Source organism: Sycon ciliatum, chromosome 11 (assembly GCF_964019385.1).
Source record: "Sycon ciliatum chromosome 11, ocSycCili1.1, whole genome shotgun sequence".
Lineage (NCBI taxonomy): Eukaryota > Metazoa > Porifera > Calcarea > Leucosolenida > Sycettidae > Sycon > Sycon ciliatum.
Genome location: NC_088653.1, coordinates 22,209,306 through 22,229,866, shown reverse-complemented (window position 1 = coordinate 22,229,866; position 20,561 = coordinate 22,209,306). Strand labels below are relative to the sequence as shown.

Genomic DNA, 20,561 nt, shown 5'->3' with positions numbered 1-20,561 from the left:
TTGAGCCATTTTCGCTGACTTTGATGCTTTGAGCCATTTTCAAATTGCTTTTTTTGTTCATTTCATATAGACCGTTTTGCCATTTGTTTAACCTCCCGCTCTGAGCTCCACTGATGAGACCTAAAAAGGTTTAAACAGCTGTCCGGAGATTGAGCGTCAGTATTATGGATTTAGAATACACGACCTGGGGACAGCACTAGTACTGTCTAGCTGTTTCGTCCTTTGTGGACTCATCAGCGAATCACGGAGAAATAACTCTCAACTAAGGATGAACCTAGCAGCCATGAAAATAGATAAATAATGCCTCCAAGCCAGAATTCAAGGCTACATGTGTAGGCCCGAATGTGCCTTGCCCGAGTGCTGAAACTGATGTCATTGAGATAAGCATAGAACATCTGGCAAAGGAACTACTAAAGCCCCCACGAGCACGATATTCTACTTCAACAAGGAAGAATTTTGAAAGCATGCACAGCCCTACATGTATAATGTTGGTATAGGTAAGCCTTGTTTGATAAATTAACATGTTGATCGGTTGACAGCATGTTACAAGGCAGGGGACGCACTGTGTAAGAAAACAGTGCTCCTGATACACTAGTGTGTCCTCGGCTTTGTCACATGCTGTCAACCGATCAACACATACAACGTTGCATGCAAAACGGCTGCAGCCTCGAAGTACGGAGTGCTATTTTGGAAAATGCTAGATGTACAGCCTGTACATATACAGGTGTTCTATCAACTAGTGCCATTATGACAACGGTAGCTGAATGATACATGTACATAAACCCGGGGTCATCATTGCAAGAACCTCTGGGTCTAAGCCCGAGAAGTAATATTCAACTACATGACTGTATACACCATCATGTATACGCCATCTTCGTAGTAACCGAGTCTACCCCTCACCCACTTCACTACTGCCACTGTGACCACAAGTGCGCACAAACAGGACCTTAGAGGACCTACTTCTAACTACAGTGCTGGCCAAAGAAATCCAACCTTATGAATAAAATTGCGCCGGGCAATACGCAGCCCTAGTAGTATACATGTACATACTGGACCGGTCTGTGCTCTCGAACGCGGCACTACTTTATTAACGAGGTTGGATTTCTCTGGCCAGCACTGTACAAAATACACACATGCACACACACAACACTGCTAGGCTTTCCACCACACTAGGTTTTGAAACCGAAGAGTGGCAAAATTCAGGGCCAGACTAGAAAATCTGGGGAGACCTGATGGTTTTTCTTAAGCAAAACACAGGCAACACTCTGCAGCCTCACAGCCTCAGGCAGGTTCACGAGTGCACAAAATTAAAAATTGTTGATGCACCACGAATACAGTCGGGCGTCACAGACCGTGACCCAGGAATGTACGTGTATACCTCTAGGAACACCACAGCCAATAACGTTTTAAAAAGAAACGCAGTGTCAATAGACTCGACGAGTCTCTGCTTTTCTGGAATACAGATTCTGCTACACACGTATTGCTCACTATCCAGTGGGATGTGCATCTAAGAAAGTGGTACAAGAAGTCAAGGAACTAAGCCTAAGGCCAGATTGCTGAAAGGTCTTGTATAACTGACGAGCCTGACCCCTTGGAAACAACAGTCGTGGATGCGTGGCTCTACTGTAATAAATGTACAGGTACACAAACAATTTGAATGCAGAAATAACAACAACAAACTGGGAGAGGTGTAGGAAAATATACTCGGACCCTAGTGAATTTGCTTGTGTATTAGCTTGAAAACTTTGGGTACACTTGTTGGGTACACTTGTTGAGAGACCTATCTGCATGCAGATAAAATATGGAGTGCCGTTGTCACCGACGACTTTTCCAGTAAAGTCGAGGCTAACATCTTCTCAGGTATTCCCAGGTCTTCGCTAAGGGGGAATGATATCATGTGCGTCTTCTATTGCTGATGTCGCTACGCTCGATGGTGGTGCTGATGTACTGATTGTGGTGGAAGATATTGAGATGCCGTATGTCTCGAACCTTTTCGCCAAGTCTCCGCGGCCATCGCGCAAGAGGGTCGGGAGCACCACAACTGCAACGCCACAGATCCAAGGATCGATTCTCGGACAAAACATTCTTCAGATTGCCAAAGGTCCCCAGTGCTTGGCAATACTGGCCTGTACAGCAGGAACACACCACACATACGCCCACACACCATGTACCATGTAAACGCCCGTTGCAGGAGAAGCACGCAAATCTGCAAATGAATTGAATGTGCTCCCACAGATTTTCTCGTATAGGAACAATAGCTGATCTGAATCTGAATATAACAGATCAAGACTAGTGCCAGATAACAGTCTAATCCGCACAAGGCAACTGGCGCAGCCATGTGAATCTCGAGCCAAATGGACAAACATGTCCCCAATTATCAGCAAACGGGTGTGCGTTACAGGATTGGCCTGGCAACTTCAAACAGGCACAATCCACTAACGTGGTGCCCCGTCAACTTCAACGGGAACACACCGATACAAACACAGCCCCACAACAGCAAAACGGGAACGCCGTTACAAATATGGTGCCCTGGCAACTTAACGGGAACGCACCAACGCACGCTGGCCTGGCACCTTCAAACAGGCACAACTGACAAAACACGGCATCCGGCAATAGCAAGTGGGTAGGTACACCGTTACAAGAACAGTCCATCGCACCAAAATGCTAGTGCCACAACATTATAGCAGCAGCACGCCAGACATGCATACATGGCACTCCCAAAAGCAGATACCTGGAGTCAAATTCATCCATCACACTGTTTGTTAGGGCTGAATTTTACAGTGACAATAGCAAATCCCACCTAAGGCACATGTGATGAGATCTGTACACCAACTATAGTCACAGAATCAATGCACATTAGCAGAGCATAAGAACTCACTTGCGCTCATACCCTGTCACGTAGAGATGCTACTCTACGTGTACTGGTCCGATGTCCATTGGTGTGGTATGCCGGCCACTTGCCAGATGTAGAGCTTTTAAGCCGTCCTTTGCCACCGTCTGCTTGCCGTATCACCATCTCACTTGCAACTCTGGACTCCAGGACTGTCGCTCCAACAATGGGCATGGAGCGGGAGCTAACCTGATAACAGTTGAGAGCGTGACAGAGTATCTTATTTAAATAAGGCCGAGTAAGGTGGATCCCTTTGGCAAAAGTGAACACAGGCTTAGTGCTACAGGCATGGGCTGTCATGTACCGGAATAGCCAATACCGGGCATGTTTCGTCGACAGTAGATGGAACTGCGACGGCTCCACCGTATATGGCCGGGTCTTAGTGACCTTCAGGCACAACGTGACCAAGTCAGGTGCGAGACTTTTTTTTAACTGTGGTATCTAGTTACAGTGGTGGACAGTTACTCATAACTCGTATCCATATGTCCTTTTCCCTTCTACTAAAAGCTCTATCCGCAATATGCCGAGGCGGCTTGCCGTCTCTCTCTATACCATGCAACACCGCTGTTGAGCGAGCAGCTTTTAGGCCAGCCCCATTGCACAACAGGTAATAGGCTACTAATAGCCTAACGCAGCTAGGTAAACACGAATCGATGAAAGAGGCAGACTTCTTAGAACAAAGAGACTAGTTGTGAAGGACACAACATTTTCAGCAGTCAGCATTAGGAGAAATTGCCACAAGGAAATTGTTCTGGCAAAACTCTTAAATATGCTGCAATACTAGGCTTACATGTTTGTGTCATGCGTTCTGAGACGGAGTCCTTGACTAGCTCGTCACTGGCCGCACTCAGAGCAGCAGTCGTCACTACACATGGGTTGGGAAGCAATGGACAAAATTAACACTTGCCATGCACACATGCACTGCTTACCAGCTAAGTTAATATGTCATACTGTACTGCAGCAAGCAAGGAACTGGCAATACCTGCACCAGGCCTATCTACTGTGACCCATGCCATTGTGAATGAGAAGAGGCAGCATTTGACAGTATGAGCGGTGGGATGAACGGGAATGCATAATACAAGCCAGTCGAGCATTGGTACATGTACTTACGGACGCAAGTTGGCTGCACACTGCTCCACTGACCGTTGATTTCACAAGCACGCCCAAAAGGACATAGGAAGATGTGCACACAAACGTGGTCGTGTTGCTGAACATCAAGCCGTTCACGGTCATTGAGCCCAGTGCCGGTGGTGACAGGGCCCGGCAGTCGGTTTGACCTGCACAAGCACAGAGTGCACAGAGCAGAGGCATTCAGTGCATGCATGTTTGGCCTAGGGGTGAAACGAGTGCCAAAATTGAGGACTTGAGTACTCTTTGAAAAAACGAGCGAGTATTTGAGCGAGTACGAGTATTTTACTGACAACATAAAACAATGTACTGTACACACTCTCGTAACACTGAACGTACTACACCTGATACACATGTAGCCTTGCATGCAGCCTAGTGCAGGAAATAGTCTGAACTACTGTCTTTTGTTGGTAAGTAGGGACAAGTAATAATTTCACGCTTGCATGGGTTATCAGTACTGGTCAGAGTAACAGAAGTGCTTGATGTACAAGCATACAGTACACGGTGCATAAGATACTTGGAGTATTTTGCGAAACGAGTACTCACTCCATTTGAATTTTCGAGCGAGCGCTCGAGTATTCGATATACTCGTTTCACCCCTAAAACGTTTGCGTTTGTGTGCGTGGCACAGACGTTGGTTTTGAGTACATTGTAGTACACGCATTGTTTAAAGGAAATTGATGCGAAGACTGCCTCAACATGGCCATGCAAAGTAATAAAATGGATACAGCAGTGAATAGCGGTCAACAGTAGCTCTACATTTTGCTTGTAATAGAAGTCATGGTACTACTATCAGTGCTGCTGCTGGTGCTTACCTGGAGCTGGTGTGACCTTGCCTGGGCAGTACTGTGCATCAGAGCCATCAGCACAGTCGTACCAAACACCGTCGCAGCGCTGTGATGGCAGGATACAGCCACTGGAACGCAGGCAGGGCAGGTAGCCAGACTGGCACTGCAGTTGAATGGCTGGATACACGTACCCATACACACAACACACAAAGCAGTCAAGAGATGAAGAAAGTGTCTGCTCGGCACATCTTTCGTACAGTCAAGAGATATTAGTATATTTGGAGGAGGTGGTAGCCTAAAACAGGCTCGACAAAAGTTACCGGCTTATGCCAACAACTCAGTGTTCTGGTACCCGGTGAAACACCCTAACCATACACCTACAAGTATAACATATATCCTAAGGACTCAGGCTGAGATGCCCGACTGGTCCTGGGTCCTGTGATTAGCACGATCATCATTTGTGATGATGAAAAGTGGCAGGTAACACCCAGACTATTACATGCTCTGTAAATAGGAAAGATCAACGCCACCAGAATCTGCCTTCCTACAAGCCTGAAGCTTCTCTACACAAGAGGGATATATTGGCTCTCTTGAAATCAACTTACGATTACAGAAGGCAGCTGCCCCACTCCAGGAACCGTCAATCTGGCAGATGCGCACAATGCTTCCCTGCAGGTTGTATCCGGAATTTCAGCCGAAGACGACGCTGCCTCCAGCAGAATAGTTTGTGCCCTGGGAGTAGCTGTTGGTCGGTTTAGCTAGCGGTGTGCACACACCGGCTGTACACGTCACAGGCACGTACACACACACAGGCACGTACACACAGGTACACACAGGCACGTACACGCACAGGCACACACACACAGGCACACACACACAGGCACACACACACACACACACACACACACACACACACACACACACACACACACACACACACACAGGCACACACCATCAGGAAACCAATGCCAACAATTAACATCTGCCATTGTGTGTACTTTGCGAGCACAACGTAAGGAAATCCAAGAAGAAGTAAACCAGTGTCCTGGAGAAGCAGTGGCCTTGTAATGTCCTTACTCCACAATATGCATTCATTGTGATACATGCCGATTTGATCACATGCTTCAACTTACGTCCAGTCGTGCCGCATTGATATTCGTCTGTCTTGTCGGGACACTCAAAGAAAATGCCATTGCAGAACTTGGAAGAGGCCAGGCAGGTACCATCACGATAATATGGCTAGAAGCCACTCTTGCAAGTGAGACCACTGTGCACACAAAAGTCAACAAAAAAAATCAGTAACAACGGAAATGTAGAGTATCACATCTTTACCTATACTCAGCAGGCGAAGAAACAACACTTTTAAAAAAGAACATGCCAAATAAACATTTCTTGCATGTACGCACAAAAAAAGGTTAGGGTCAAGGTTAGGGTCAGCACAACAAATGCACACAGTGCGCGAGCAGCACTGACTACAGTCCATTTCAAAACTATAGACGCGTACCTAGGCAAAAACCGTTATGCCAGCATCTATACCACATAAAATCTGTGATCACTTTGTGCATAAATTTTTCCAAATTGGGCGTCTGTTATCCAATCCTTTAGAAACTATATGAGAGTAATTGTGGAGCGATCCTGAGCAATATTCCGAAAACTATTCTCAAAAAGTTCCAGCCAAATTTGAAATATTTCAAAAACCCTACGCGTCTATAGTTTTGAAATGCACTGTACATTGCAGTACAGTCACGTACATGGTCCCAGTGTAGATCACAGAAGTCACAGCAAAGAACATCAGTAGTAGTAGTAGTATTCTTTTATTTTCCATCGGAAGCCTCAACAGTGATGAACACAACTCTTTTAAGAGGGCCGATAACAGAGTAGAGGGGTGTGGGGTGAGAAAAATAATAATAAGAGATATTTAAACTAAACTAAACTGATACTTCGAACAATAAAGCAGCAGTAAGCAGTAAGCAGTAAACACAGGTATACAATACAAGCGATGCAGATTAATGAGGCCGTTTGCTGAAAAGAAGATCAAAATACTTCTGAAAAGACGCTGCGTCTTTAAGCATGGTCATAATGGATATGTCATGACCCGGATCAGACTCGTCGTGAAAGCGACCATGCATTGAGTTCAGCAGCCAAAAGCTGGGCTCCGAAATATCCTAGAGTTCTGTAAGAACCATGATTAGTCCTACGAAGGATTTGGCACTTTCGTTAGTTGAGCAATCATGGCTTACAACTCGTGGCTTAGAGTCGCAAGTGTTGTCGTACGTCGGCAACACCTTCAGTACAAGTCGTCAGCATTGTACTCACTACACTGTTGAGCTTGAGGGGACCCTGCTTAGTCCTGCAAGGGAGCTGATACCTTTGTTAGTCGAGCAAGCATGGCACCTCTTCTCGCGTCGTACGACGTAAAGGGTCCTGCAAGTGTTTCGCGCACTGCGGACTCCGTTATCCCTTTTTGGGAGAGGTCGCGGCTTGACCGTGCAGCGCCCTACGGGGTAATGAGAGGGAAGAGCCTACGGGGCAGAAGATGAAGGGTGACCCAATCAAGACACCGTACGAAGGCGGCGCGCTCTAGCTGCGGCAACATCCGACAGCGTACTCCAGGCTCCGTCGCACGATCGCCGTACGAATAACCTCGGACATCACTCATAGTTGTAACTCTTTCATGTAATGTGGGTGAGCGAGCTCCCCGAAGCTATACTAATATTTCCTACTAATTATTATATCACAATTATACTATAACCAAAATCACATAAAAGCCGCCTTCTTCCAACTAATAAAGGCATCTTTGATCGCTCCCCTTCAACCTTCGACTACCTTGTGTGAGCCGGAAAACAGGTGTGAGCTAGCAACTTGGATGGCGACTATATTGGTCGTCTACCTGGGTAGCCACTAGACTGATCTAAGCCTAGTCACAAACCCGCCGAAGCGCGGCCATGACAGATAAGGCAAGAATTAAAGAGATGTTTTTAAAAACGAATTTAAACTAGGAACGCAGTAAACACAGTTATACAATACAGGCGGTGCAGATCAATGAGAGTAACGTTACTTACATGTGCAGACGGGTGGTACACCATCCCACTTGCCACTCAGCTGGCAGGTGTGGGTGGCAGGTCCCTGGAGAAAGTATAGCTAGTAGCAGCCAAACGCAATCTGGCTGCCATAGCTGGTCATGCTGGCTCCCTGGATGTAGCCATTTGGTGGAGTCTGCTGGGTCAGACAGTCACACACACACACACGCACGCACGCACGCGCGCGCACACACACACACACACACAAGAAAGCAAGCAAGAAAGCAAATGAAATAGAACACAAATAATTGTCTTTCAAAGATATTCATCCAGCATCTAACAGCTGAGCAAAGGCCACTTACGAGTTCAGTAAGGGAGGAAGCATGTCTTTTGGTACCAAGATGGAAAGGAAATCATTGAAGACTGAGGGAGTTGCAATGAGCTCTCCAGAGACCGACAGCAGTTTTTATGCCATCAGCTGGTAAAGATTTGGTGGGGAAAAAGGTGTCATACGTAGCAGACCAACTGACACTTCACTGGTGCTGCATTAGCACCTTTCACAGCTGTAAATCACCTTGCAGCTGAGCACACAGCCCATGTCACACTCCATAGGCTGTAGCCTGGCAGGCTGAGGTGTGAATACCATCCATTGCATCCAGAACACCTAGCTACACTCATACACATGCAAGCCATGCAGTGGGGCTGCATGCCTGTCAACAGTGTGTGACACATGCATGCACATTCAGCCGCGATGCAGGAGTCACAGAACTATTTCACCCTCTACACGCTCGTCTTACCTGGTGCTGCAGTGCCGCGTGTGCTAGTGTGGTTGCTCTCGTCGGAGCCATCCGGGCAGTCATACCACACACCGTCGCAGACCTTGGTGGTTGAGATGCAACCACCACTGCCACCGCACTTGAACTCGTGGTACTTGCAGGGAATATCAGGGACTGAAGATAAAAGAGAAAGAAAATGAACACATCCGTCAAGGGACAATTGTTAATGATACGCTGCTACAAGAGCATGCTTCGTTTATCTTTGCACAGCAGTAGCAATTTAATATCATTCAAATAGATACCGTAAAGTCGCGGATAAAAGCCGGGCTTATAAGCACATGAGCCGGTTTCTGCATCAGGCTTCAATGCAAACCAGGCTTGTATGCAAACCAGGCTTATATGCACCACTGATATTTTTGCCAGGCTTGTATGCACATCGGCCGATCCGGGCTTGCATAGACATGATAGAAGCCAGGCTTCTACCCGCGACACGCGTAGATCTACCACTGACTACCGGTATGGCGGCAGTTTTACTATGCACTGTACATAGCGCATACACTCTTGACCTACCCGATCCGCGCTTGCATAGAAGCCAGGCTTCTACGCGCGGCAGGCTTATATGCATTTGACCCGTTTGATTTTCAGGCTTCTATCCGTGATGTGCTTGTATGCAAACCCGGCTTTTATCCGCGACTTTACGGTATTCAACACAATACTTGGCCTGCCAGCCTGATAGCATGATGGCATGATAACATGATAACATGATAGGAGGTATTAGGAAGTATTAGGAACACATGACAATAGCATTGGCACCGCTTACTTGAGCATGTAGCAGGAACGCTGCTCCACGTTCCGGAGACGTCGCAGTAGCGCACGACGCTGCCCTGGAGTACGTAGGGTACATTGCAGGCGAAGAAGAGACCAGTGCCGGGCGTGACACCTGTTCCGGTCACCTTGCCGTTGAAAGGCGCTGTCAGTGCTGTGCAGTTCTTACCTACAGGGGCCAGGGCAGGGCAGGGCAGGGCAGGGCAGCAATGTGCTGTCTGAATTTTTTTATTGTTCAGACAGCACATTGCTAGTTTTAACATGTAATTGCCAGACTCAGCTTTAGCCAGCAAACAAGTTAAAGTTTTTGCCGTAAGAAGAATGCAATGGCCATAATTTCTTTTCGGCAAGACCAATGGTTGGATGCAGTTTGGTTGGTCCTTTCCTACGGACTAGTCGACGCTGATGGGAAAAGTGGCACCCCTGAGGCAGCTACGGATGCTAGAACTCTACAGCCAGACCAGCACCAATGATAAAACAAAAGGATACACCACACCAGGAAGCAAGTCAAATAAAGATGTGTGAACAATGACCACACACCACAGAAAAAGACACAGAACAAAAACTCAATTACGGACACCATAGACACTGCAAAATCCAAACAGAAGCAAAATACCAACTCCCTGAGGACACTGAGCATGAGGCAAACGAGCAAGCAATCTCTTGCCGATGTTCCACCTTGTAACAACAATTTGCCGGGCCGCGCTGGCCACCGGACTGTATGGTAGGGATATTACACCTGGACCTCAAGACCAACGGGCGAAGGACAGCAGGCCGGGCCCAGGTAAATACAATGAGGAACACTGTATACAACTACAGAAATAAGTTCAAATAACCCAAACCCATGCCAATCTGACCAACATACCTTCCCTGCGCATCCATGCCAGGCCCGTCGCACCGACTTTGGAGGTGGGGCGGCCATGCAAGGGGGTCCGGGGGCCCTCCGCGGTAAAAATGTCAAAAACTGAAGCCAATTGCAAGCATTTCCGGGCATTTGGTGCAAGACTCTTTTATTCTGTAACAAACCACGGGGATCGGGGATGGGGATCGGGGACGGGATCGGGGATCGGGGACAAGGATTCTTCATTATTTGCCACGTTTGAGCTGAGCTGCGATCATCGCGCTTTGTTGCAGTGTGCTAAAAAAACAAGAACAAAAAACGGCCAAAAAAGTGGGGCGGCCCGGCCTTGCATGCCTGGTGTACGGTCTGAAAGATGAAAGATGGAGCTCTTGTATACACGGGCCCGGAAAGCCTGCTTCGGCTGCTCGGCAGCAGCTTCGTAGTGGTGGTCAAGGGTCGAAGACCGACGGATACGGATCAACTCCCCAGTGATCACACCTTTACCCATACTACGTGGGTGGTCACTACCGGCAAGCAGATACAGGAAACGATTGGTGACCTTGAAATGAGGCTTCACCGCCATGTATCTCTTACTACGGGAAACTGTGGTGTCCAGGAAATCAATGTCATCATGTGCCAGTTCATGCGCAAACTCGAGGGCCGAACACTTATTAATCCTGTCTAAAGCGCGCTGAACTTGACCTTCGCAACCATGCAATGAAACAAAAATGTCACTGATAAAGCGTCTATAAACCTGAACCTCTAACCCCTCCCCCTCTAAGATCGGCAAAATGTACCGATTCTCCAAATACAGCATAACAATGTCGGCATAGACCACTGCTGCAGGCGAACCCATAGCAGTCCCTTGGATCTGCGGAAACAAATCGTTATCATACACGAACTCGTTAGTCTTCCGAATGACTGACATCAAGGAAGTCAATGCTGTTGTTAACCGTGTACGAAGGGCCGGGGCATCCACCTTGTATACCTGTGTGTGATATACCACGACAATGCCACGTGACCGAGCTCGTTGGGGATGTTGGTGTTAAGGCTGGTCACATCTATACTCAAAAATAAATGATCGTCCCGCACAGACAAACCTTCTACCAAGTTGATGAAATCCGTAGCTCAGGCCAGAACAGTACTTTCCTCACGTACATACAGGTTCAGTAGAAAGTCAATGAACTTAGCGGGATAGTAGCCAGGACTATTCAGACTAACAATAGGCCTAACCTTCAGGGCACAGGGCTTATGTGTTTTGATAAGTCTCCTGAAAACGGGCATGCGCCCCCGGTGCGACTAAGAACAGTGACATATAGTAGTGGTCAAACGATGCTCAATGCGATGCCTAGTCATGGTGAGTGAACAATTGACTCAGGTCGCGCACACGAAGTCCCAACACAGCCTTGAGCCTGTTGGTTGCCATCCGCACTTTCTATGGTCTTTTGAAATCAAACCGCGACCATTACAATAATGCGATCTAAACCATAATGAGCGTTAGCATGCTAACGCAAGTTAGCAGGCAGCCCAGCGAGCTGGCCCGACCTGCACGCATGCGCGAGTCACATGGTCATGCGCCTTCCAAGATCCTGTACAATGTCTCTAGCATGTCATTGCTGTTTTCGACTTTCGAGCATGCAACTTGCGGAACATGCGTTCCCAAACAATTTCCTCCACAATTGTGCTCGCCCCGGTGTATCTTGCTAAGCTCAATGTTAAAAGTGCATTCTGCCGAATTCCCGTCCGCCCGGAGGATTGGTCCTTGTTGATCCGCTGGCAGGATCAATACTTTTATGAGAGTGCCCTGCCCTTCAGACTGTATTACACTCCAGTCCAGCTATATGGAACTCTGTCGCATCCGCCAGTGAATGGATTATGTGCTAGCAGTTCGCACTCCCACGCCTGTTGCATTACGGGGAATACCTCAACTAACGTTACTTCCTCAGTGCATGCTCTGGACTTGTGTTAGCTTGCCAGCAATTCGCTATTCTGCTCCGAGCGTTTACATACTTCGATGTTTCTCTGGTCCCAGCAAAAGTGGAGGGTCCAGCTCAAGACGTTATTGGCATCATCCCATTACGGGGAGTACCTCGACTAACGTTTCTGTCTCCATGCATGCTCTGAATGCTTGATGTTATGGCCTGGAGAGCACGATGAAAGTGGTGCTCTTCAAGCGCAGTATTTCTCAAGCTCAACTGATGAGAGATAAATTCCACGAAACACTGTGCATTGAACAGGGACTGGTGCTTTCTTGCACGTTTGCCGGTCGAAGGCTCAATGGGTATGGCGTGTGCCCTGGATGACAGTCGTCAAGCCGTCAACTGGCGTCTAGTGTCAAGCCGAGTCACTGACACTGACAGACTCAGTGGATAGCACGATATTCAGTCTAGGGAGCAACCAACAGTTTCCATGGTTACGTTCCTTGTATTGTTGGTTTGTCTTGTTTGATGACGTCAACAGAATACGTATCTAATATTGACTGAGTACGAGGTCAATATAGGAAATAAAAGCCGAGTAAAAGCCCGAGGCGAAGCCGAGGTCTTTTACGAGATTTTTATTTCCTATACTGACCAAGTACGAAGTCAATATTAGATTTATCACGACAAACAGTCCGTATTTCAAATTCCAGAACGACAACCTCATGAATCCCGGTTTTATGATTGAACAACTGTTGCACCACCACCTACTCATGCAGTGACAATGCTGCACTAGGCACAGTTCAACTGCGCAACCCCTAAGCAGTCAAATATAAGCAGTCAATATAGCCCTAAGGAATGAAATATGCAGGAATATTTGACTTCTTAGGTATCGAAAAGCAATGGGAGTCAATACTAAGAGAGTGATAAAGGCATAATATTATCTGCCTACTCGCCACTCGCCAGTCAGTTTGTGGTCGGCCGCCCAGCTAGCCAGGCAGGCTAGCTGTCCATGATCCATGTCAGCTTCATTTTTATGCGCTACTAGTACTGCACTGGGTACTGGAGGATCGCTTTCCGAAATGTTTACGAACGGGGCGTTTTCGGCATGCGGCTGCGCCGTTTGTGGTACTGGTGCAGTGGTGGCCGATTGCGATCAAAAAGTTCACCACCTAGTGTTGAGGCGAGAGAGAGAGAGAGAGAGAGAGAGAGAGAGAGAGAGAGAGAGAGAGAGAGAGAGAGAGAGAGAGAGAGAGAGAGAGAGAGAGCTCTTCATGTCTGTACTTGAAGGTCCATGACATGTCATTGTATTTGTACTACTACTACTAGACTGCAAACAGGGAGGTGAGAACGGGAATGCATACGGTACCCAGTGCGGAACTGGACTACACTACAAGTCTGTACTGTAGTCTACAGACTACACACACACACACACACACACACACACACACACACACACACACACACACACACACACACACACACACACACACACACACACACACACACACACACACACACACACACACTCAATGCAGTGTACGTCTAACGCCATAACAAGGTGCTGAACACTCGCAGACACAATCAAACACTCAGTTGCGAGAGCAAGACGATTGTGTGTTACACTATTATATTAGTGCAATGGCAAGGTTCAACTTTGAGACCCAGCTCCAAGAGAGACTTGGTGTCCCAGACTCCATTTGGCTTGGATTCGTCCAAGTTGACCTGAACAAACCCGAGATATGCCGTGGTTCGGATGCCACGGTTTATACAAGTGAGTTGGAGGGTCTCCCTGTTGCTGTGAAGGTCTTACATAGTATTCTACTCCAACAGGGCAATGTCGGGCGTACAGCTCTTTTGCAGCGATTCTGCACTGAGTGCCTAGTCATGCGCCGACTGCAACATGAAAGAATTGTGCGACTCCTCGGGATCGGCATTGCTCCCAATCAATCTCCGTGTACTGTATAGTGGTAGAACTGATGGCCGGCTCGCTATTTGATCGAATTGGAGTTGAGCCAAGAGAGCCATTCGCTCAAAGCCTTCAGTATTTAGTCGACGTGGCAGAAGGCTTGCGCATTCTACACGGCAAGAACATTTTGCACCGCGATTTGAAACCACGTAACATCTTGGTCACGGCAGGGCGAGCCAAGATAGCTGATGTTGGTTTGGCCCGCACTCTTCATGGTAGTCAAGGTGCGGACGTCACGGCTTTGACCCGGTGCCCCGGTACGCCTTATTTTATGCCGCCAGAGAGCCTACAAGTAGGAACAGCATACGACGAGAAACTGGTTGTGTTTTCTCTAGGAGTGGTGATGCTGTCGCTGCTTGTGGGACGACCACCATCCCCAACTGAAGCTACTGTTCTCCTGGAAAATGGAACGCGGAGATCAGTTCCGGAGGGTCGCCGACGCAAGGCAGACCTGGATCGACTGGGCTCGGATCACCCACTACATTCTCTAATCTTGTCGTGTCTGCATGACAATCCTGGGTCTAGACCCACATCGGCTGATGTTCACATGCACTTACTGCAGACCTCACCTCACTCTATGGTATGGATGTACTCACATAGTATTACATGACTTTGTACTCACTGTGCTGTACTGTTACCATACAGCCTAGCTGGGTATACCGTAAAGTCGCGGATAAAAGCCGGGTTTGCATACAAGCACATCGTGGATAGAAGCCTGAAAATCAAACGGGTCAAATGCATATAAGCCTGTCGCGCGTAGAAGCCTGGCTTCTATGCAAGCGCGAATCGGGTAGGTCAAGAGTGCATGCGCTATGTACGGTGCATAGTAAAACTGCCGTCATACCGGTAGTCAGTGGTAGATCTACGCATGTCGCGCGTAGAAGCCTGGCTTCTATGTGCATACAAGCCTGGCAAAAATATCAGTGATGCATATAAGCATGGTTTGCATACAAGCCTGGCTTGCATTAAAGCCTGATGCAGAAAGCGGCTTATGTGCTTATAAGCCCGGCTTTTATCCGCGACTTTACGGTACATGAACTTTAGCCTGCCTGCGCGTGAAATCCAAAAAAATCCTCGTGTTCTGGCCTGTGCAACGAATTAAAATTCCCCCGAATAAAACAATTAAGTGCGGGAAACAATGCAAGCCGTGACCGCGGCTTGCATTTTTTGTATCAAGCAGCGAAGCGAAAGCTGGTGATGAGCCGCGGCCTCGCTGGACCAGCTCGTAATGATGACGGTTCATGCCGTGGATGATGTGCGGCGGAGCGGCAGTGGAACTCAGCCCTTAGGCAAAGGAAATTTTTCATTAATTTGTTTATGCTGCATAGATGGAGAGCTGCACACCCTGGCTTATGGACTCTCGCCTACAGTGTAGACGTACTGCTAGTGTACTGGCATTACAGAAGACACGAAAAACGAGAACATAATTATGGCGAGAAAGTAATTACTGGCTAAGAATTGCCCTAAGACTTACCGCTTCTCAGTGCTCCATACCAGGAAGTAGTACAATACCTACTCCCTGCTCCATACGAGTGTTTTCTCCTCATTCTCTGCATCCTTTACCCCAGGAGTCTCGTCCATTTAGCGGCTCAAATGCTTGAGCTCCGGATAGCGGAAAATAGCTCGTCGTCCATTAGCGGCTCTAATAGTACCTGGTCTGAAGTGTCGCAGTCTAGCAACTATGATTTTTTCCAGGAGGGTACGGGTTGCAAACCCAAAGAGACCCTAACTAAGCTTCGTCTATCAAACAAAACAATTGCCCTAAAAAAATGGAAGAGGAAAAGAGTGAGCGAGCTGGTCTGAGCGCGCTACTTTTCAAAAAACAGAAGCTGAAAGCCATCAAAGTCAAAGCATTCTGGCTTGCGCATTTGTGCAGGTCACGAGCGCTAGCGCGCTAGTCGCAGCAAACGCTCGCAGGCCAGAGTTGGCGCTATTTGTGCTGTTTGCCGCACGCGGCAGCTGGATGGATCACGTGATCCAAGCTGACAAATAAGGTCCGATGGTTCAGCTACATTGAGCCACAGCCGAGCTAAACACGTACCGTCACCACCTCCTCGCACACTGACCACCCAGGATTCGTACAATCATCTGTCATGCAGGCAAAGTAAAAATACTTGTAGCGTCTCCTTGCACGACGTTGTTGCCTGGTGCTCCTCGCAACTTGGACGCAAACCTGCCCGTGACCCATGGCGTCCGACGAGCAGAAGTTGCCAGCTTCTGTCCGAACTGCCCGTGATTTGCTGGCTAAGGCAGTTGAGAAGGCTGGTATTCAGATTAGCGGTGGCCTTGCCAGCGATGCCAAAATCCCATTGAAAGACATTTTTGTCAACTTGACGTTGCTGACAAAGGACGAACTTTCCAAACTTTTCAGTAACGAGTCATCGTCCTTTTCGTCTGCTTCTGAACGAGCACGCCAGTTGAAATTGTTCTCCGAGGCTCAGCCGCAAAGGGTCGCTACGGCCGAGCGTGGCATTGAACTGGAAGATATTTTCTCCGCTACCACCGAGCGGTCTTGCAATCAGGGGGCCGCGCCACGCCCGGGCTGTGACCATGAGGTAGCTGATTCTGGTTTACTGGAGCCGCGTGCCAAGAAACCAGTGGAGGAGAACAAGAAGAATGTACTAGCTTTTGGTAGCGCTGGCTGTGGCAAATCCACGATCTTTCTGATCATGCTGGAATACCTCTGGTCTAAAGGTGAGCTGTGGCGTGGAAAGTTTGATCTGGTATTGGCAGTGGAATTACGGCGTGCCGAGGTGCAAGCTGCTACGAGCTTGTGCGACTTGCTGGCACGTCGATTCTCCAGTCTGGATGTGGAGACAGATGAGCTGCTGGAGATGTCCCGGTTCTTTCGCAGCAACCAGTCCCGTCTTTGCATTGTGCTAGACGGGCTGGATGAGTGCAAGTTGGAGAACTGCAGTGAATACATGCGTGATCTACTGTTGAGAAGGCGTAGTGGTGATATGCATGTGGTGGTGACGTCTCGACCATGTACTGATGCTCATACCCTGTCGCAGTGTGGAGAGTATCAACAGCAAGTGGAGGTGGTTGGATTCTCACCAGACAACGTTGAAACGTACGTGAAGAAAGTGGTGGGCGGTGTGAAAGGCGAGGCTATGCTGGAGCAGCTCCGCTCACAAGAGGGCACAATGTCGCTAATGAGTACACCTCTGTTTGCTGCGCTGGCTTGTGAATTGTTCATGGACGACAGAGACGGTAGTAAATTGCCGGAATCCAGTACAGGACTGTACGAGTTGCTTGTCCGCCGTGTCATGGAACGACGTGCGGGCAAACGCTACAAGACGCTTTCCACCATCAAGACGGACGAGGTTGAAGTGTTGAAGGAGCTATCTGCTTTTGCACTCTCTATGCTAGCTCAGCAAAAGATGGTGTTCAACGAGGAGGATGTCATTTCGGCACAACTAAGCGCGCCAGCAATTGAATTAGGATTGCTGATGGCTTACAAGAGCACCAGCTCAACAGAAGACCGGCAATATCGATTTGCTCACTTGTCCATTCAGGAGTTCTTGGCAGCCTGGTACGTGTCTAGCGAGATGCTGAACGACGAGAACGACGCTGCGTGGCTGGTGAGGAGAGTCGGCCATTACAGCGGTCACATGACCATGTTCTGGCGTTTCCTGATCGCGCTCACACCGCCAAAGCCCGCAGTCGCCATCATGGAGCATCTGTGGCGGATAATCTGCGACGGCGACCGTACACAACGTGCATGCAGCCAGACTGATACACGCCTGCTCGACGACATTGTGAGCCGTTCTCAGCCAACGAAGCAAAGCAACGACGTGGACCGTATCCATGCGGTGCTGAAATCGGCGCTGTCAGTTGAAAAGATGAAAGAGCTCGCCGATCAGCTGCTGGTTGGCACCGCCGGGCAAGGACGTGGTCGTCAGCGTGTCGACAATGCTCTGCCACGAGGCAGGGAGTTGACGGACGACTTGTACCTGGGTACTCTTGTAAGCGTATGGAAGAACGAGGCAGCGGAGGCGAGTGCAGAGGTGTTCCTGTCGGCTGTACGTAAAGTGGATCCCGCAACCGCATCGCATTGTGAGCAGCATGCGATGACAAGCGCAACATCGGAGATATCGACACCATCGTCACCTGGAGCTGCCCCGGCTGCTACTACTGCTTCTATACGGCCTCCTGCGGTTGACCAGGAAGAACGCCGTTGCCTAGCTGATTTGTTAGTAGCTTATCTAGAGCACTGCCAGTATCAAGGTACGTCATCTTGTAATGGCCATTGTTCATTCTTCTCTCAGGTCTTTTCTCTGAAATTTAGTCAGTTGAGCCTCAGCCTGTTAGATTGCACTGCCATTGCTCATTTCCTCACAACCCATTTTTGTTTGGACGTGCAGGAAGTGTGCCTTGGTTATTGTAGCTTAACCAGCACTGCTATGCGCTGCATTCTTAATGGCTTGGCACACTACACACATGTACGTGTGCTCTTTTTGTCTGCGAATCACTGTACCGATGGTAATGTCTTTTCATCAGCCATTTTGTCCGCATCGTCCAGCCTGGAGAAAGTGTATTTAGATCACAATGAAGTCGGCATTGACGGCTTTGCTTTGGTCTGCCGAGCGCTGAGTTCATGTAGGAAGTTGCGGATTGTTTTACTTTCCTGGTTATGCAGTGAGCGCGGTGCTGATGTGCCGCTCACGTCCATTCTGGAAATTCTCCATTCTAACAGGAACCTGGGTGTACTGTATGTCCAAGGGTATTCCTTCACGTATGGTCCTAGATCGGAGGAACGACGTGTACTAGCCCAGTTCGTACAGGCTGTTCGCCAGTGTAGCAAGCTTAGTGTGCTCCGCTTCTCTTCAGAGTATGGGTATAACAGCAGGTTGGTGTCCGAGCTACAGCCGCTGGTAGATGATCCTGAATGTGCTCTCCAGAAGATTGGATAGCTCTGATTGTAACTATGACAATGTACAGTTGCCATGGTTATAGCCAGCACCAGCCCCGGCACAGATTCTCTCTGGCAGTGAGCACTGTGTTCTATTCTTGTACAAAACTTGATTTTTCAGCCGCTACAGTTAACTACTTGCCTATAACGGGGCAGTGCAAAGCCCATTTTCCTCTTGCCCAGGCCAAACACTGAGTTGACCGTATGAACTTTCCTTGCCAGTCGTGCCTGTCTATATAGCAGATAATTTTCAAACACTTTTCAATCTTTTCTCAATTCTTGAGCGCTACCATGCTGATAACACTCCCTGCAGTACAAAAATATTATTTTGAGTGTCTTGTGCTGACACGATGTTTTCACTCCATTTCCTTGTCTCTTCTGTGTTTCCTGAATTACACTGACAGTTGGCTGTTTGCAGTGCACCGGTATGCAGACTGTATGTTTGTTTGTGAAGAACACGTGGAGTGATTCACATGAATGTCAATCACTGGCATTGTGCATGGGTTAACATTGTGTGTGGTATGACGGAGAAAGGTTTTTACCTGGCTCCTGTTATACCGGCACAGCACACACTCTGGTGCATAATTATTATGCATGTATGTTTGTGTGGGGGGGGGGGGGGGGAGTTTCCGAGTAAACTGGCTAATGATTGTGTTCGACTTCACAGACGTGCTCTTACAGATTGTGAGCTGAGGGGGGGGGGGGGGGGGGGCAAGAGTTAGGGGGCAGCAACGAATGTACGTGTGTTTGTGCATGTATGCGTGGGTGGAGGAGGAGTGTCCCATATGATGATGTGGTATCATGTATGTGCAGGGATTTCCAATCGAGATGTTGCGCGTTCGATTGGGTGGTCAATTCTTCAGCCTTGCAAGCTGTTGAATGGTGAAATACCAGAACAAGTTGCTATGGCTTTTGCTGTAGCATTGCTATCATCGCCCCCGGCGATGGGCGTCAAATTGTCAAAATAATGGTCAATGGGTGGATGGGGTGCGTGTGTGTGTGTGCGGGGGTGGGGGGGGGGGGGTGCACGTGTGTGTGTGTGTGGGGGGGGGGGGGTGTATGTGTTCTAGAATGAGGGGAGAGAGAGAGAGAGAGAGAGAGAGAGAGAGAGAGAGAGAGAGAGAGAGAGAGAGAGAGAGAGAGAGAGAGAGAGAGAGAGAGAGAGAGAGAGAGAGAGAGAGAGAGAGAGAGAGAGAGAGAGAGAGAGAGAGAGAGAGAGAGAGTGAGAGAGAGAGAGAGAGAGAGAGAGAGAGAGAGGGAGAGAGAGAGAGAGAGAGAGAGAGAGAGAGAGAGAGAGAGAGAGAGAGAGAGAGAGAGAGAGAGAGAGAGAGAGAAGAGAGAGAGAGAGAGAGAGAGAGAGAGAGAGAGAGAGGAGAGAGAGAGAGAGAGAGAGGAGAGAGAGAGAGAGAGAGAGAGAGAGAAGAGGAGAGGAGAGAGAGAGAGAGAGAGAGAGAGAGAGAGAGAGAGGAGAGAGAGGAGAGAGAGAGAGAGAG

General features: G+C 48.5%; 1 protein-coding gene across 5 annotated transcripts; it reads right to left on the bottom strand.

Annotated features, from left to right (window-relative positions):
* Nucleotides 1–1,218: 1,218 nt before the first annotated feature.
* On the bottom strand, nucleotides 1,219–15,955 carry LOC135827745 (CUB and sushi domain-containing protein 3-like). 5 transcript variants are annotated; one of them, XR_010555540.1, is made up of 11 exons: nucleotides 15,628–15,955; nucleotides 9,423–13,356; nucleotides 8,624–8,776; nucleotides 7,869–8,022; nucleotides 5,940–6,073; nucleotides 5,412–5,585; nucleotides 4,834–4,969; nucleotides 4,001–4,167; nucleotides 3,681–3,755; nucleotides 2,879–3,079; nucleotides 1,219–2,126 (listed from the first exon to the last, which is right to left on the bottom strand). XR_010555540.1 is itself a non-coding variant. In XM_065340200.1 (11 exons), the coding sequence occupies exons 1-5, from the start codon at nucleotides 15,707–15,709 to the stop codon at nucleotides 6,046–6,048; spliced, it is 594 nt and encodes a 197-aa protein (XP_065196272.1). In that variant the 5' UTR covers nucleotides 15,710–15,944; the 3' UTR covers nucleotides 1,219–2,126; nucleotides 2,879–3,079; nucleotides 3,681–3,755; nucleotides 4,001–4,167; nucleotides 4,834–4,983; nucleotides 5,412–5,585; nucleotides 5,940–6,045. The 5 variants fall into 5 exon arrangements, 3 of the variants coding, with proteins under 3 accessions (XP_065196272.1, XP_065196270.1, XP_065196271.1); XM_065340200.1 differs by having other exon boundaries at nucleotides 4,834–4,983; nucleotides 7,869–8,025; nucleotides 9,423–9,596; nucleotides 15,628–15,944; XM_065340198.1 differs by lacking the exon at nucleotides 15,628–15,955 and having other exon boundaries at nucleotides 4,834–4,983; nucleotides 7,869–8,025; nucleotides 9,423–10,429.
* Nucleotides 15,956–20,561: the final 4,606 nt, after the last annotated feature.

Excerpts from the sequence above, each read along its gene's own strand:
- LOC135827745 (XM_065340198.1), bottom strand. The coding sequence starts at position 9,690 with ATGTTAAAACTAGCAATGTGCTGTCTGAACAATAAAAAAATTCAGACA. Across the intron at positions 8,777-9,422 it reads CGTTCCTGCTACATGCTCAA|TCCCTGATATTCCCTGCAAG; the intron begins GTAAGCGGTGCC and ends TTTTATCTTCAG. Across the intron at positions 6,074-7,868 it reads TGTACCACCCGTCTGCACAT|TGGTCTCACTTGCAAGAGTG; the intron begins GTAAGTAACGTT and ends TTGTGTGCACAG.